At 27.7% G+C, this 17,345-nt stretch overlaps 2 protein-coding genes across 2 annotated transcripts; one reads left to right on the top strand and one right to left on the bottom strand.

Moving 5' to 3' along the window:
* Nucleotides 1-363: 363 nt before the first annotated feature.
* On the bottom strand, nucleotides 364-3,312 carry LOC107016670 (transcription factor LAF1-like). Its single transcript, XM_015217072.1, has 3 exons — nucleotides 3,171-3,312; nucleotides 1,755-1,884; nucleotides 364-979 (listed from the first exon to the last, which is right to left on the bottom strand). The coding sequence occupies exons 1-3, from the start codon at nucleotides 3,310-3,312 to the stop codon at nucleotides 364-366; spliced, it is 888 nt and encodes a 295-aa protein (XP_015072558.1).
* Nucleotides 3,313-8,983: 5,671 nt separating this feature from the next.
* Nucleotides 8,984-13,507, top strand: LOC107016662 (polygalacturonase-like). Its single transcript, XM_015217068.2, has 5 exons — nucleotides 8,984-8,990; nucleotides 9,855-9,958; nucleotides 10,657-10,947; nucleotides 11,702-12,214; nucleotides 13,268-13,507. Exons 1-5 carry the CDS (start codon nucleotides 8,984-8,986, stop codon nucleotides 13,505-13,507), a joined length of 1,155 nt encoding a protein of 384 aa, XP_015072554.2.
* Nucleotides 13,508-17,345: the final 3,838 nt, after the last annotated feature.

Here is a 17,345-nt window from a genome sequence, read left to right as displayed (position 1 = left end):
AATATACAAGAATGAATAAAATTATCAAATCACGGATGGTAATTTAAAAAACAATATGCAAATTAAGTAAAAATTTCTACAAATATTTCAATGTGAACCCAATTATTACTATATCGTTTAACTTAAAATTATGATGAGAATCAATAAATTTTAAATGTTAGATTCACATTAGCGAGAAAACGCATTTTTTTAGCATATTGTAAAGGAAAAAATGACAACAAATATACTAGCTAGCTTTATTTATTTTTTTACTTCAAGCTTCTTTTAACTAAAAGAGCAAAACAGGACATGATAACATTACTAGTTTTTCTTGTCCTGCATTATTAGTTACGAAAAATCTACTAACATTATTTGGTAAAACACTTAGAAAATATAATTTATATGTACATCATCGACGTTTCTATTAAATTCCCCAAATATAAATTCCTCAAAATCGTTGACAAACATTTGATCCTCAAACTTGAGTGGTTGTTGAATCATATTGTTAAAATCGCGATTTATGTCATTGGTAATAACTTCATTCATCGCTAGTATTGGATCATATTGCGCGAAAGTATCTAATTGGAACATTGAATTGTTGCATCCAATGTTATTCGTAGAAAGATCTTGATTGCTTGTGTTCATGATCTTGAAATTCTGACGGTTAAACCAATCTAATGAGAGCCATTCAGAAAATAATACTTTGGGTAAATTTTTTTTGTATTTTTCTTTTGCAAATTCGTTATTAGCAGATACAGATTGATCTGTATCTGCTAATAATGAACCTTCTATTTGCTCAATTGAGTCCATATTACTTGAATTTTGGGAAGTCAATTTCATTGAGGAAGGTGAAGATTCTCCATTTTCAATTGTATATGTTCTAGCATGCCCTTCTTCATTTTCAACCAATTTGGGCATCCTCTTCTTTAGATGAGAGTGCCAATGATTCTTTATTTCATTATCGGTTCTTCCAGGTAAATGTTGTGCTATTTGAGACCACCTACACATATATTAACAAAATTAGCAAATGAAAATATTTAATGTCTCATCATTTGATGTTTAAGTGTGAAATGATTCGCTCATTTATTAAATTAACTTATCTTGATTTGTATAAATTCTGCTCACCCAAAAATTGAATTGATTTGGATAAAGTATATAACTACGATAAAAAGAATATTTTTTATTAACTTTTTTAATATATATAAAAACAAATAAATTAATTAAACTTGATAAAATTGGGTGGTTGAATTGGGACCAATTATTTAGTCTATTTTAACTTAATCTATCTCGACTCAACTAATTATAACTTAGTAATACAAGACAATTCACTCAATAATTATTGACTTTAAAAAATAAAGTCTGAAATCAATAACATATAACTGTTTTTTAAATAGTTATATAATAACTTATTTATTGATTCAATTCATTTTAGCATATAAAATTTAATCTAAGCCACCAATTGGCCATTGTCAAAAGAAAGGAATCTTGACATATTCTGATATCTTATGAATTCCAATAAAATGAAAGACATAATTAAGATAAATAAATCATTGTCCAATTATATTAATTAACTTGTCACAATAATTTAACAAGTCTCTCACTACTTGAAAAAAAGTCAACTTCTACGATATTTGTCGATTGAAGCCAAGTAAGGTGGACTATTATAAAGTCAACTTATAAAAATCATTAATAATTAATTCTACGGCTCAAATTTATAACCTATAGATTACGTAAAAATATTTATTAAACTAAAAGTGTACTTATAGGATTCTTACTTGTTGCCTAACATGCCATGAAAGGTCAGGATAGTCTCTTCCTCATCAGTGCTAAATGTCCCTCTCTTTAAGCCTGGTCTTAAATAATTAATCCACCTCAATCTACAACTTTTTCCTGTCCTTTGCAACCCTAATTAAATAAAAAATAGAAAAATATTACAAGAGAAATTAATGTAAAATATTGCATTCATAATTAGTTTTAATATAAATAAGATATAAATAAAAATTACTGAGTTCTCGTAAATCATATCGTACAGTCTAGGTTCACACCCGATAGAAATACCAAAGGTTCATGTCAACTATATAATTTAAAGAGTGTTTCAATTGATAAATTTTTTTTGTATATTTATATTGAGTTGAATTTCTCTGTCATAACAGAAAATTCTATTATTTGTTGACTTCTGTTGCAATCCTATTTGTTCCTATAGATGTACCTTTGTCATAAGCCAAAGTTCCTCTATTTTAAAATATATTTTTTTTCCTTTCAATAATTTTAATAAAATAAATACCTTCAAATAATTTTAATTTTATTTTTATAACATGTCAAGTTGGGAGTTGATATATGTTTAAAATTAAAACTAAAATTTTCTAAAGTCTTTCTTTAAATTTTTTTCCTTGAACTTTTATAGCTCAAACATCGTCACCCCTAAAATGAAATGGATATGTAGGGAGTATGTGATGTATTATATTAAATAAAATAGTTGCCTTACCTCTTGAATGAAATATTTGTGAAAATGAAGCATTAAAAATAGACAAAGGGCTACCATTGATGCTAATTCTACTGGTAATTACAAGGATGTCAAAAAAAAAAAAAATTGTATATCTTGGTATTGGTACTTAATAGAAGTAGAAAAGTGTTTAGGGTTAAAAAAAATAGTCAACCATTCAATAAGAGAAAAAAAGACAAATACAATTTTGGTACAATATAATTATGAGCAAAATTTAACAATTGTAAATATATGGCATTTTCATGATAAATACAGTGACAAAACAAAATAGGGCTTAGCCCTAATCAACCTCCAAAAATTAGCTTTAGAGGCGAGAGTTGTCTAAATCTATATAAAGAGTCTCAGTTTCTTTCCCACAATCGATGCAGGACTAAACATCCTACACATTCAGTACTAAACATCTGAAACGTAAAAAATATAAAGACAGGGTCGCATATCGAGTAAACAATGAATACATAGTACGTACTCCATTCATTCGTTTTTACTTATTAATAATCGACTTGACAGATCCCGCCAAGAAATAATTAATAAAATGATAATCTTATTGTATTCACCTTTGAAATAAATTTAATGGATAAATTAGAAACTTACTGATACATGATATTTCGTTTTTTTCGAAAACTGAACAAGTAATAATGAACATCTATTTTTAGTATAAGAGACGAAGGAAGGGTAGTAATTAACTAACCAGCATTGATTGGCACAGATGCCCAGCAGACATGACCATGTTTGAGGATATAATCTTTGAGCTTTTGGTCTTCATATGGAGACCATAATCCCTTCTTATGCTTTTGCTTTGGCTTTGATTTGTCAATTTGCTTGCATCCCATTATTTTAGAAAAAAAATTTCTAAAATAAGAATTAAAGAGAATATATATGTTTTAAAAAAAAAAATCAAATAAATAAGAATTAAAGAGAATATATATGTTTTAGAAAAAAATTTTCTGAATATGGCCTTGTGAGAGAGTTTGATTGTGAGGATTTAAAGGGAGGATTAGTTGAGACTAATTACTCATTTTTATAAACAAATCAAACAAAAAAAAATAGTTTAAAAAGGGACTATTTGTCCCTGAAGAATGAAAGGGATTATTTGGCCAGGATTTTTCAAAAAATGAAATTCAAAATAATGTTTGATTATAGTTAGTATATACTTGATCAACTTTTGAAATGGTTTTGAAGATGAGTTTTAAATTTGAAAAATTGATTAAAAAAATCAAGTGATTTGTTCTTTGATAACTAAAAGAATTATGTTTCTTTCGATTTTAATTTATGTGATGTAATTTCACTTTGACACAAGATTAAAGAAATATGAGAAACTTAAATAAATGTGTTATAAAAAATATTTATCATTTATAGCGATAATATTTTTTTTTTCACTTGAACACTTTTTAATTCATTTATAATACAAGTTAAATACATATTACAAAGAACAATTTATTATTCACATATAATACAAGTTTTAATGATGGATAATACATTTTAATACACTTATAATACAATGTGACTTTTTTTTTACCAAACAAACACAATATATTTCAAAAACAATTATAATTCAAATATATTGCATAATAATTCACTTTTAATACATACTACAAATTTATCACAATATTGCTATAAATGATAATAAACAAAAAGTGTCGCTAAAATTAATAATTATTTTTTAAAATGTATTAATTCATGTAATTTTTCTATTAAAGAAATATGAAAAGACTTTAAAATGTTACAACACAACCTTTCAAATAAATGAGTTTTTAAATAAAATATTACAAGTTTTTGTTAAGTTAGTGAGACCCAACAACAACAAATATATATCGTGAAATTTCACAATATAACATAGCGTACACTATATATTAATCTTTTATCCTAATATCTATTCTCTCAAAAAAAAAAATTCTAAAATCATATCCTAGCTATCTGAAGATGCATCATACCATTGTCTTATCACCTCTATCAATTTCTTCTTCACTTACCTCTGCCTATAAATTGAAACAAAAAAAATATTTATTTTTTAGGTTAGATACATATTCCAACACAAATTTATTTTCGAGTGACTTAATTATAAATATATTTTTATATCAAGAGTACGAGTACATATGTAGATCTTAGGGTGGATTTTTGTACGGAGGAATTGTCTTTTTTAGAAGAAAAAAAATCATGTTTTATTAATTAAAAAAAATTGGAATCATATTTTTTTTTGAAGCATACACGTTTTTTAAAAATAAAAAAATAATATTTTATATGAAAAAAAAAAATAAATTTCATAAACAATATTATTTTCTACTGATCCTCAGGTCAATGACTGAGCTAGAAAGTGCAACTAGGTTCACTTTATATATACGGAAAAGGGCCTAAAATACCCTTAAAGTATTGAAAATGGTACAAAATTACCCTTCATCCACCTATTGGCTCCAAAATGCCCTTTTCATCCATCTATTGGCTCCAAAATACCCTTGTCATCCACCTTTAGGTTCAAAATTGACAACTTCTTTAATTGTTTTAAAATCAAACTCTATAAATATTTTTTAAAATACTTGGCGTTCAACTATTGGTTATAATTTAATTTATTAATATAATTTATAAACCAACCTACTAACTATTCATTACTAACTAAACCCCACCCAATTAATAATCCAATTTTAATATCAAAATCGTCATAAACACTACTAAAACACGACGAAATTATAGATTCCTGAAAATGACGTCCAAATTATTCGAGTCCGAATCGAAGCCCCAATTAAATTTAGGTTGAGCCGCTTATTTAGGAGGACACTTTTAATAGGATTGTCTTTCAAGATTGAATTAGAAATTTATGATTAAAGGTAAAGAAGTAATACATCCCGAATTAATTCATGCACTTTTTTAAAATATAATTTTATAAATATTTATGATTTGTTTTAAAACCTTGAATATATTATTTTGAAAAGAAGTTATCTATGAAGTAACATCACATAATTGAGATGTAAGAATAATTAAGATGAACATAGTTAGACTTTTAAGTTTATCGGTAATTTTTATTTAGACACTTGAAGGTATGAAATTTACTTCTATAGATATTTTTCGCCTCAAATTTTTAAAAACACTCAATTGGCAGTAGCTTTCTGTTGTTTCATTAATAATGTAACGAGTTTATAATTTGGAGGGGTTTAATTAGTAATGGGTGGGTATTGGATTAATTTATAAATTATATTTATAAGTTTAATTATAACAAATAGTTGAGCGCCACGTATTTAAAATAATATTTAAATAGTTTAAATATAAAACCGTTAAATAAGTGGTCAATTTTGAACCAAAAGGTGGATGACAAGGGTATTTTGGACCCAATAGGTGGGTGGGAAGGGTATTTTGGAGCCAATAGGTGGATGGAGGGTAATTTTGTACCATTTTCAATACTTTGAGGGTATTTTAGGCCCTTTTCCGTTATATATAATATTAAAATTATTTTTATGCATATATAATAAATATAAAAAATTAAATTTTTATATGTACTTTTTGTTTTTTTAAGTATTTTAGCAAAAATTCTAATTCAATGGCTATCTACCCCAATCAATCACTGTAGTATTTAACTAAGATTACCAAAGAATATTTTATGATACATAAGCAGATCCCTAAACTTGTTGGATTTTTCCTTCAGGTACCTCAACTACGTCATTTTCCTATTGAATTATTGAACCCCCATAATTTGTTCCTTTTAAACAAACACCGTTGTCTGATGTGGAACCAGATTTGTGAGGAGTATTGATAGAGGATATATATGTTGTTCCATAACTCATTAGTCCAATTGAAAGTAAAAATGTTCGAGAATAATTGTGTTTTACTTATGTCATTTGAACACATTAGAAAACAAATGAGACTAACACGGTTTGTCTTCATTCATTTAATCAAAATTATTACAATTCGAACAAAATTGAAGGCATTTACAATAGAAAAATCGATCAAAATCAACCAACAGTGTTTTAAAGGAACAAATTATGTGTGGTTCAATGATCAATAGAAAAATGACATAGTTAAGGTACCTGAAAAAAAAAGCCCAATAAATTTAGGGATCTGTTTATATATTTGGCCTAAAAAAATTAACCATGTTGAATAAATCTTAACCTAACCATATCTTAAACATAGTTATAAACCCAAGTTGAATAAATAAAAGTAATTTCTCAATCATTATTTTCACCACCCTCTTCTCTTCTAGAAAACAATACAGAAAGTAAATATTTTTTTTTCTTTTTTTCTCCAGTATGATTAAGTCCTTTAATTGACTTATTCTAAATATAAAATTAAGCGCGTTTTTGGTAGGATGGAGGATTTTTTTTTTATTTTTCTTTTGTAAAATTTCTATTTGAAAAATGAGTAATTTTTAATTTACTTTTTGAAGGGGTGTCAAAAATGAACCCAAACATAGGTATCCATTCAGAATTTTAAGAGTTGGGTTTAAGATAATTTGGATCGAGTTCAATCTCAACACATTCAAGTTTAACATATTTTAAGAGAATTTACAATTGAGCACAATTGGATCTCTAATTTCGATCCGTTTTAAAACTTTGTATTAAAATATGTTTCGATATTGAAGGTATGAATTATTATCTATTTAACATATTTTAGGATTTATCTATTAATTTGTTACTTTTTCTTTAAAAAAATCTTGAGTTGAAATTCAAATTGTGATTATAAAAGTTAAATATCACTATGCTAAAATTATTGAGATTAAGCGGATCATGACCCAATCCGTTTTTAGCCCATTTGAGCTCAACTCATTTGAGCCCAAAGTAAACTTGAGCGGGTCAAGACTCAATCCGATTTGTATATGTATATTGGTTAGATAATTGTATATTATACATATGTATTTGTATATATGGCAAGTGATATTGGGGGAGAGGGGAGACAAGCGAGCGAGATTGGGAGAGGAGGAGAGAGACGAATGATATTAGGAGAGAGGCGAGCGAGAGAGGGCAGAGAGTGGGATAGAAGTGAATTGTATATGTATATTGGTTAGATAATTGTATATTATACATATGAATGTGTATAAAAAGCAAGCGAGATTGGGAGAGGGAGAAGAGAGGTGAGCGAAAGAGGGCAAAGAGTGGGAGAGAGGTGAATTGTAAATGTATATTGATTAGATAATTGTATATTATACATATGTATTTGTATATTCTGGTGAATTATACATATAAAAATGTGGTTATTTATACGAACTCGAAGTATACCCACATAATTAAAGTATAAAGTTAGTCATGAGTGGTAATTATAGCAAATTATAGTTATGATGAGTAATTAGTAGTATAAGTTTGCTTAATCGCGTAATTTTCCCTAGATAAGTTCATCCTTTGCCAACATAGAAACATTTTAGAGAAATGTTTATTTAATAAAGAAATATTGTATATAATAGCAAACTATTAGTTTAAATTAAATGCTATAAATATAGTTTGATTAATTGTAGCACATAGCAAACTGTTGTTATTTCTCCTCTCTCCAGGTGAATCTCGTTCGTCACTCTTGTTCTCTCCCTCGCCTCTCTCGCTTTTTTATACAAACGCAAATGTATAATGCGTTTGTGTTTGTAGAAAGCGAGAGAAAATTGTATATATCCCTCTCCCAGATCTCATTCGCCACTCTCCCAATTCTCGCTCGCTCGCCTCTCTCACTTTATTACCAAAATGCAAATGTATAAAAATGCATTTGTGTTTTTATAAAGAGAAAGAAAATCGTATACATACATATATTTTCATTCCACCCTCTCCCTTCTCCCAAATCTCGCTTGTCACTCTCCTAGATCTCGCTCGCTCATTTTCATCTCTCACTTTATACAAAAACGCAAATGTATACTAAAGATGATTATACAACTGTTTTATGATATATGTATAGCGAAATTATACAACTGCTTTCTTTTGTATATCTATAGCAAAATATACATATTTATGTTTGCTATGAAGCACAATTATGCAAACTAGCTATAACATACAAATATGATTTTTGTGTTTGCTATATGTGAAAGTTATTTTTTAATAAATTCTTAGCGAGGCCATATACCCATGTGAATATATTAATAAATAAATATCTGAAAATTGTTTTTTCCCATCGAATTTCAAGTCAATTCAAGTATTTGAAATTATTTTCCATAGAATTTCATGTCAATTTAAGTACTTAAAACCATTTTCCTTTGGGTTTGATGTCAATTTTTTAGTGGATGATCATGACTATATAAACCATTATGATATTAAGGGATTTAATATAGATGAAATTCGTAAAAGCACGTGGATCATCATTAATATTTTTGTTTGCGATAATTGTGACCTCTCGGGGGAATTGATGACTGCATCAAAAAAGTGATGTTAGTACATCTGAGACTTTTTAATTGGCTAATTTCGTAAATAGCCCAAGGGCTATGAAACAAAGGAATATAAGGACCAAGACGGACATAATCAATTTTATTATCGTATATCACAATCAGCTCATAATCGCAATTTTTTTCACTCAATATTTATTTTTATTCTTTTTGATTTTGCGTATATGCAGTGTAATGAGAGATCATCTAATTTGATTGATAAAAACATATATATCTATAGTCACAACTCACAAATGATGTTAACAAAATATAATTTTGAGCTACTTAGTGAATATTCCCTATTCACAATGACACTAATTTTCAAAAAATTAAGTCTACTAAATAACAGAACAATCTAGGGGTGAGCATGATACGGTTTTTGAAAAGTTTGATACCGTTATTTGATTTATGATTTTAAAAAAATATTATTTTACTATCACATCAAATTAATTTGGTATGTTTTAATATTTTGTAGATCGATTTTGGTATTTCATGGTACTGTAAATAGTTTAATATAGTTTGGTCAACTTCAAGTTTTAAACTTACATATGTTTGTATAATAAAGAATTATGACTTTGACTTTTTAAGAAGCAGCTCAATTATATTTTTATACATGTAAAAATACTCAAAATAAAGTACAAACAACTCTCTTTATTAATCAATCACCCAAAGCGAACATTAAAATCAAGATATAGTAATCAAAATCTTTGACATTTAAATAATTAGTCACTATTTTATATAAGTTGACTGGTATTTCAGTCAACTTACCATGATATTCATTCAACATACCATGATATAATTTCATTTTTCTTTCTTTGCAACTCACTAAATCCAAACAAATATTTTGGGTGTGATAATTTAATGTAAATTGCCAAAAATAATACTTGTCAACACTAGTAAGGAAATAATTTAATCTGAAATAAGTATAATTGAGTCAACTGGAAAGTCAAAGGAAAAAAGAAGGTCTATATAAACACCAATTGAAAAAAAGAAAAAATAAAGAACAAAGAACAAAACAAAAAACACAAATGGCTTCAAAATTTTGTTTGAAAATAGTTTTTATATTAAGCCTTGTTTTTGTATGCACTAATGCTGATGACAAAATATTTAGTGTCATTTCTTATGGTGCCAAAGCAGATGGAGTGACAGATGATAGTGAGGTGAGAACCAATTCATATTACCTTTTAATGCATTTTTAATTAATTGTCATATATATATATATATATATATATATATATATACACACAAACACTATAATAAAAATAGTTTTTAGCAACAATTAATATGCATATTAACAAAAGGTGTTAACATCTTTATCAATATTAGTTAATTATTATTGCATCAAATGTTGCTATAAGTGCTAGCGACATGTACTAATTTCCATGAAAAAAACATATTCGGCGGTAATTAAATTATTATTGTTGATTAATTGTCGCTAAAAATTAATTTTTGACATAGTAAAAGTCTCATTTTACTTTTTAATGTATCTTTAATTTTATTCAAGTCTATATAGTGATGTCTTCTTCTTTTATTTATCGATTTTCATCCGATGTTCAATATCCAAAATAGAGCCCGATTAAATATGAATTTACACCGAAGGTCTCAGAGGAGTCTGACTAAATTTGGATTTGCACCAGAAGTCCCACATTGGTGGGTGTAAAAGCACTCCCTAAGAAAGGGGATTCCCCACATCCAAAGGGACTCAAACCCGAAACCTCTTAATTAAGAATAAAGTAATACTTACCACTCTACCACGACATTTATTGATAGTAAATATAGTTGTCATTATTAATGTAGATATAATAAATTTTGGTGACTAATTAAATATTCTTTTACTAATTTTTTTTATAAATAAAAGGTATTTTTGAAAGCTTGGATGGATGCATGCAAATGGAATGGAGAAGCTACATTTTTGATACCTCTAGGAACATATATGATATATGGTGTAACTTTTTTTGGACCATGCAAAGGATCCTTGATTGTTAAGATTCAAGGAGTTATTAAAGCTTCAACAAATCCTAATATATTTTGCAAGGGTTCTTGGATTTCTTTTGAACATATAAATAACTTAGAGATTGAAGGGGGTGGAACTTTAGATGGTCAAGGAGCTTCTGCTTGGGGACAACCTCAATGTGCAACTCGTCCTTATGTAAGTTTTCATTAGTTTTATTTTTTTCACTCGGTGTTTAGTATTCAAATTGGAGTCCCGATTAAATCGGAATTTGTGTTGGGAGGTCTTAAGGGGTAAAACACTCCCTTACAAAGGCGATTATGTCCTTTAGAATTCTCGACCAGAGACCTCTTGGTTAAGGATGAAGGAGTACTTACCAATTTTCATTAGTTACAATATATTTTTTTTGTCTAAATTACTTTGATTAAGATTAGTTATACTGAATTTCACGTTATATATATCTGTTTTATTTTATTTTTTTAAATGCTTATTTGATAAAGCATTAGATGAAAGTTGAAGTGAAAATAAATCATTATTTGACACAATTAAATTTTAATTTTGGTCTCTAAATTAATTTGTGTTCTTATTTTGTTGTATTCGTTTTGTGCCTCCTCTTGTGAAAGGTAAAGTAAAAATTAAAAAAAAAGGATTTTGTACTATTATAAGGTCACAAATTGAGGTACACTAGTGCGAGTTTTTCAAATATCAAATTAAATTATTTTTGTTGAATTTTTAAATTTGTAAATCAAATCAAACTAATTAAATTTGGATTTTATAAACTTGGTGCTCCAAATATTTCTTTAAGTCCTATCAGAATAAGCGATTTAATTCGATTTTCTGTTTAATTTAATAAAGCTTGTGTTATTTCCTTGATCTTTTTATGGTTTACAATTAATTTCTTTTATGTGCATGTGAAGTTACTAACTAAATATTATTTTCAATGTTTTTTTAGACTATTGGATTGAGTTCTATCCAAAATGCAATTGTGCATGGTATACACTCTATCAATAGCAAGATGTTCCATTTCGATATCTATAATTCCAATAACGTGACATTAAGTCATGTACATATAATTGCACCAAGTGATAGTCCCAACACTGATGGAATTCACATTAGTTTATCGTCGAATATTCGAGTTTTCGATTCAAATATTGGTACTGGAGATGATTGTATATCTATATTTGCTGGAAGTCAAAATGTTAATATTTCTAGAGTCACTTGTGGTCCTGGCCATGGAATAAGCATTGGAAGCTTAGGGAATAAACCAAATGAAGTTGTTAAAGATGTGCATGTGAAAAATTGTACTCTTATTGCTACTCAAAATGGAATGAGGATTAAGACTTGGGCATCATCAAATGTTGGTGAAGCTACAAATATATATTTTGAGGATATTATAATGGACAAGGTGGATAATCCTATTATTATTGATCAATATTATTGTCCTTCACATACTTGCAATATTAAGGTACTAATTTCTTTTTTCCTTCATTTCATCTTCAAATTTTATATATTATGTTTACTTGGGGGGAGGGGGGGTATGGGTTCAAATGAATCCGAAATCAGTAGCTTTTTCGTAGACTTCTTTTATTTGTATTAGAAAATTAAAAAAAATATGCATGTATATTAACTTGCAATTAAACCTCCCACTAAAATTGAATGATGAATGATGACTCTGTGGTACGGAATTAGTGGTGGAAATGCTTTCCATGCTAGTGTTGTGGGTTTGAACCCTACTATCGATAAAAGTTTTTCTGTATTTTTTGTAAAAAAATAAATATGTCTTGCAATATTTTTCTCTTCTGTCCTAAATTTAAAAACCCCAAGCATAATTTGTAATATTTTTCCTCGTCCGTCCTAAAATTTAGAACCCCTAAGCATACTCTGTAACATTTTTCTCTTCTGTCCTAAATTTTAAAAACCCCAAGCAAGCTTTGTAATATTTTCTCTTCCGTCCTAAAATTTAAACATTCAAACTCCCAATCCTGACTCTGCCACCGAACTCATAAGACATGTTCAATAAAAAATAAACTTTTTGGATAATACTTTTTCTTTTTTTTGGTGAAATTCTTGAATATGAAAGATATTTGAAAAAGATTGTTACTCCTTCCGTTTCAAAAAGAGTGACCTAGTTTGACTAAGCACGGACTTTAAGAAAATAAAGAAGACTTTTGAAGCTTGTAGCTTTAAATTAAAGTTTTGTCAAATGTACAAAATTATCTTTTAATTTTGTGATCTTAAACATGTCATGTGGAAAACAAAAAGTAAAATGTTTTCAAAAAAAAAACGTCATTCTTTTTTAAACAAACTAAAAAGGAAATGAGATCATTCTTTTCTAAAAAGGACGGAGTAATAAACAAGAAAATGAGTTTATTTTTTTTGTTTTGTTTTGTGAATTGAACATATTTTAGTATCCCAAACACAAATATGTCTATGTGAAATATGAAAATTTGTATAAGCTTTATACTTTGTATTAATTTATTGATTTCACTCTCATTTTATTTATTTTTTTAATTTGTAGAAAAGCTTAGTGCAAATCAAGGATGTGACATTCAACAACATAAGAGGAACTTCAAATTCATTGGTGGCAGTGAATTTTAATTGCAGTTCTTCATTATCTTGTCAAATAATTAATCTTAATGATATTGATTTGATTAATTATAATACTAAACCTACAATTGCATCGTGTGCTAATGCCATTGGACACGCCACCGGCATCGAGTTACCTCCGAGTTGCTTAAAGTCTGTTCTTGAATCTTGAACTTAGGGGTATTTGAATTTCAATAAAGTTAGAAAAAGAGAACATTCGATAATTTCTTATAGATTGAGATGTTTTGTACTCGATTGATTTCTCTAAATAATAATTCTTAATCATTCTTGAGATATTATTGATCTTATATGAGATTTTGTTATTTTTAATTTTGAAAAACTTTTTTCCCTTAAGGCATTCATGATTGTTATGGAAATACTGAAAATATGAGCATTTGCCAAAAAATCGAATTTATTTATATAAATTGAGTATATATATCTTTTACTTGTATAATTTTTTTAATACTTTTAATTTAGAATTAAATTCTCATTATCTATTGATCTCAATTTTTTTCGCTAAATAGAAATTTAAAAATTCATACGCTTCACGCTGTTAAAAAAATTGAAGTGAAAAAATAACTTTATATACTATATATAAGATAAAATCAACACTAGAAAATTTCTTCAAGAGACATTGCGATTTATTTTATTTTTATTTCGATAAGTAGTGATTCGACCATTATGAAAGATACTATTCATACATTAATGTTTGTATTTCTTTAAGGGAATAATACCTATAGCTTTACAAGATCATGGGGAACAATTGTTGGGTTCGAAACAGATCATGGCGTCATGCGAAAGCTTATAATTTACAAATTGTATGATGATGATTTAGATAACAAATAAAACTATACTAAAAGAAATAATCTGATGATAAAAAGAAAAATATTTTAAATTGTTGAGAGAATAAATCTCCCCATAAACTAAACTCTTAAACGTCTACATTGTGGAAGTTATTGTATTATGTTATGAGAATAGGGATCTTCAATTAATTATTGATTTTCAGAATTTTCCTCTAAGAAAAGAATAAATTAATATTGAAGAAAACTATATTTTTCTTTCAAAAAAATTAAAGCATTAATGGTAATAATTTGATTTTTCTTTAAGAAAAAAATAAATTTTAAACAAAGAAAGAAAATCAGGGCAAAACTCTAACAAATCTCCCCTTTTGACTGAATTTTCTTGACAAAACTTGATTTGTCTCCTTCATATGCTTGATAATTTTGTTCTTCAAGAAATCTTCATATATCATTGCTGCTTACCATGATTTAAAAATTGATATGAGTTAAAAATTGAAGCCTTGTGTTAAAAGTTATTAGCAAGGTTGAAAGTGAAGCTTGTGCATTAATATTAATAGGGAAAAGGGTTGATATACCCCTCAACTTTGTCATTTGGAGCTGATATACCCCTCGATATAAAAGTGACTCATATATGCCCTTACCGTTATACAAACGGCTCACATATACCCCTGTCGTTACAAAATGGCTCACATATACCCTTCATTTAACGGAAGTTAAAAAATTAGTTTTAAATTTATATTTATTACTTCTAATTTTAAAATAAAATTATTTAGGGGTATATATGATTCTTCTATCAAAGTTCAAGGTATATTTTAATTTTTTTCATACATAAATTATTTTTTGACTTCTTTTATTATAATTATTTGAGTTTCTTATTCTTATTTTGTTTTTTTCTTTCATTCCTTAGTTTAAAGAAAAAAAAATTAAAACTATTTTTTTTGTATTGTAATTTAATTTCGTATTCGAAAAAAAAATTCGGCCATCTACAATAAGTTTTACAAGAATATTAGTGAAACATAAATAAATTTGATTATCAAAATAATAATTATAAATTAGTCATTGAAATAAAAAAAAAGTCAAAAAAATATGTTTGACGAGGATTAAATTTACTCATATGGGATTATATTTTTTAGAAAAAAAAAATTTAGATTGAAATTATTTTTTTTTCATTTCCGTTAGAGAAAAAGGGTATATGTGAGTCATTTGTTTACAAGTAGGGGTATATATGAGTCACTTTCATAACAAGGGGTATATCAGCTCTTAATGACAAAGTTGAGGGGTATATCAGACTTTTTTCCCATATTAATATCATAAGTTAAAAATGGAGCTCATGCATTAAAAGTAAGATGCATGAGTCAAAAATGGCGCTCATGCGTTAAAAGTAAATATACATGAGTTAAAAGTGAAGCCCGAACATTAGAATTTGCAGGGATTGAAAGTTGGAGCCCAAGCTCTAAAGTAAGCATGAGTTAAAAAGCAATTCTGTTTTATAATATGGAGCAACAGGATATTGTTGAAAATATATTTGAAAATTTTTTTCACATGTAGTAGCACAAAAATTTTCATTATCATCACGTTGATTGCAAATTAATTTGAAAATCATTTGAACATGTCTTCAATCTTGTTCAACCATTGGATGATTAATCTGATACCACTTGTTGGGTCACGAAGGTGAATAAGGTGTCATGCGGAAACTTACAACTGCAAATCATAAAGTTGATAAATCAAACGACAAAAACTTATACTAAAAACATATTATTATTATACGAAAACTGATATAGAGAAAAATATTAAAACTGTTGAGAGAATAAATCCTCCGTAAACCAAACCCTTAAATGTCTGCACTGTAAAAGTTATTCTGTTATGCTATGAGAATATGAATCTTCAAGTTATAGATCTCCAGACTTTTCCTCTAAGGAAAGAATAAACTAATATGAAAGAAAATTATATTTTTTCCTTCGAAAAAATTTCAAGCATTATTGGTAATTCTTTGACTTTTCTTTAAGGAAAAAAATAAACTTCAAATAAGAAAAGAAAATCAGGGCAAAATCCTAACAACAATACATATTGCTTCACAATGATCCACGTCATATTGTAGCATTTAGGGTCAGTCAACAAGAATTAAGTGATTTTTTAAATTATTTGTGTGTCGATACATGAAGTTTTAGTGATATGAATTTCAAACACTTTTTTACAAAAACTTTACAAGACCCTCCATAATGATTTGGGGGAACAATGCCTATAGCATAACTTTGATTCACACCACTTTTTAGCATTATGAGGTCACTCAATAGGAGTTAAGTGATTTTCTCAATTTTTTCGTGTCTTATAACATGAATTTTTAAGTGATGAATTTTGAGAAAAAAATTGCAAAAACTTTACAGCGCCCTATGTAATATGATCTGGGAAAACAATACATTTTTTCGGCATTTATGAACCACTCAACAGGAATTAGATGATTTTCTCAATTTTTCATGTGCGTTAGTACATGACGTTTTTGGTGATATAAATTTCAGACTCTTCTTTAGCAATTGGAGAACAATTTTACGCCACTTTATTAGCATTTACGGGTCACTCGACAAGAATTAGTTCTCAATTTTTCGTGTGCATTAGTACATGAATTTTTCAGTGATGAATTTTGTAAATGACATGGGGGAACAATGCATACAACGATTCACACCATTGTTTTTAGCATTTAAAAGCACTCAACAATAATTAGGCGATCTTTTCATGAATATGATTTTGCAGTCACGTACATGAAGTTTTTGGTGATATGAATTTCGGACACTTTTTGGCAAAAACTTCACTTGTCTTGGGAGAACACTATCTATAGTCTAACCATGATTCATGTACTTTGGAAGTACTTAGGCCGCTCAATAAGAATTAGATAATTTTCTCAATTTTTCATGTGTGTTAATATATGAATCTTTTGGTGATATGAATTTCAAAAAGTTACTTTGCAGAAACTTTACGGGGCGTCCTACCTAAGGAAACAATACATATTGTTTCGCCATGATTCATGTCGTTTTTTAGCAATTAGAATCACTCAACAAGAATTAGGCGATTTTCTCTTATTCTTTTTTTCCATGTGAGTTATTACCTAAAGCTCTTGATTATATGAATTTTGGGCACTTCCTTTTGCAAAACTTTTTAGGACCCTCGTCCTAATTGGGAGAACAATACTTATAATTTCACCATGGTTGATGCCAC

The sequence above is a fragment of the Solanum pennellii genome, chromosome 1 (assembly GCF_001406875.1).
Source record: "Solanum pennellii chromosome 1, SPENNV200".
Taxonomy (NCBI): domain Eukaryota; kingdom Viridiplantae; phylum Streptophyta; class Magnoliopsida; order Solanales; family Solanaceae; genus Solanum; species Solanum pennellii.
This window is presented reverse-complemented; position numbering and strand designations above follow the sequence as displayed.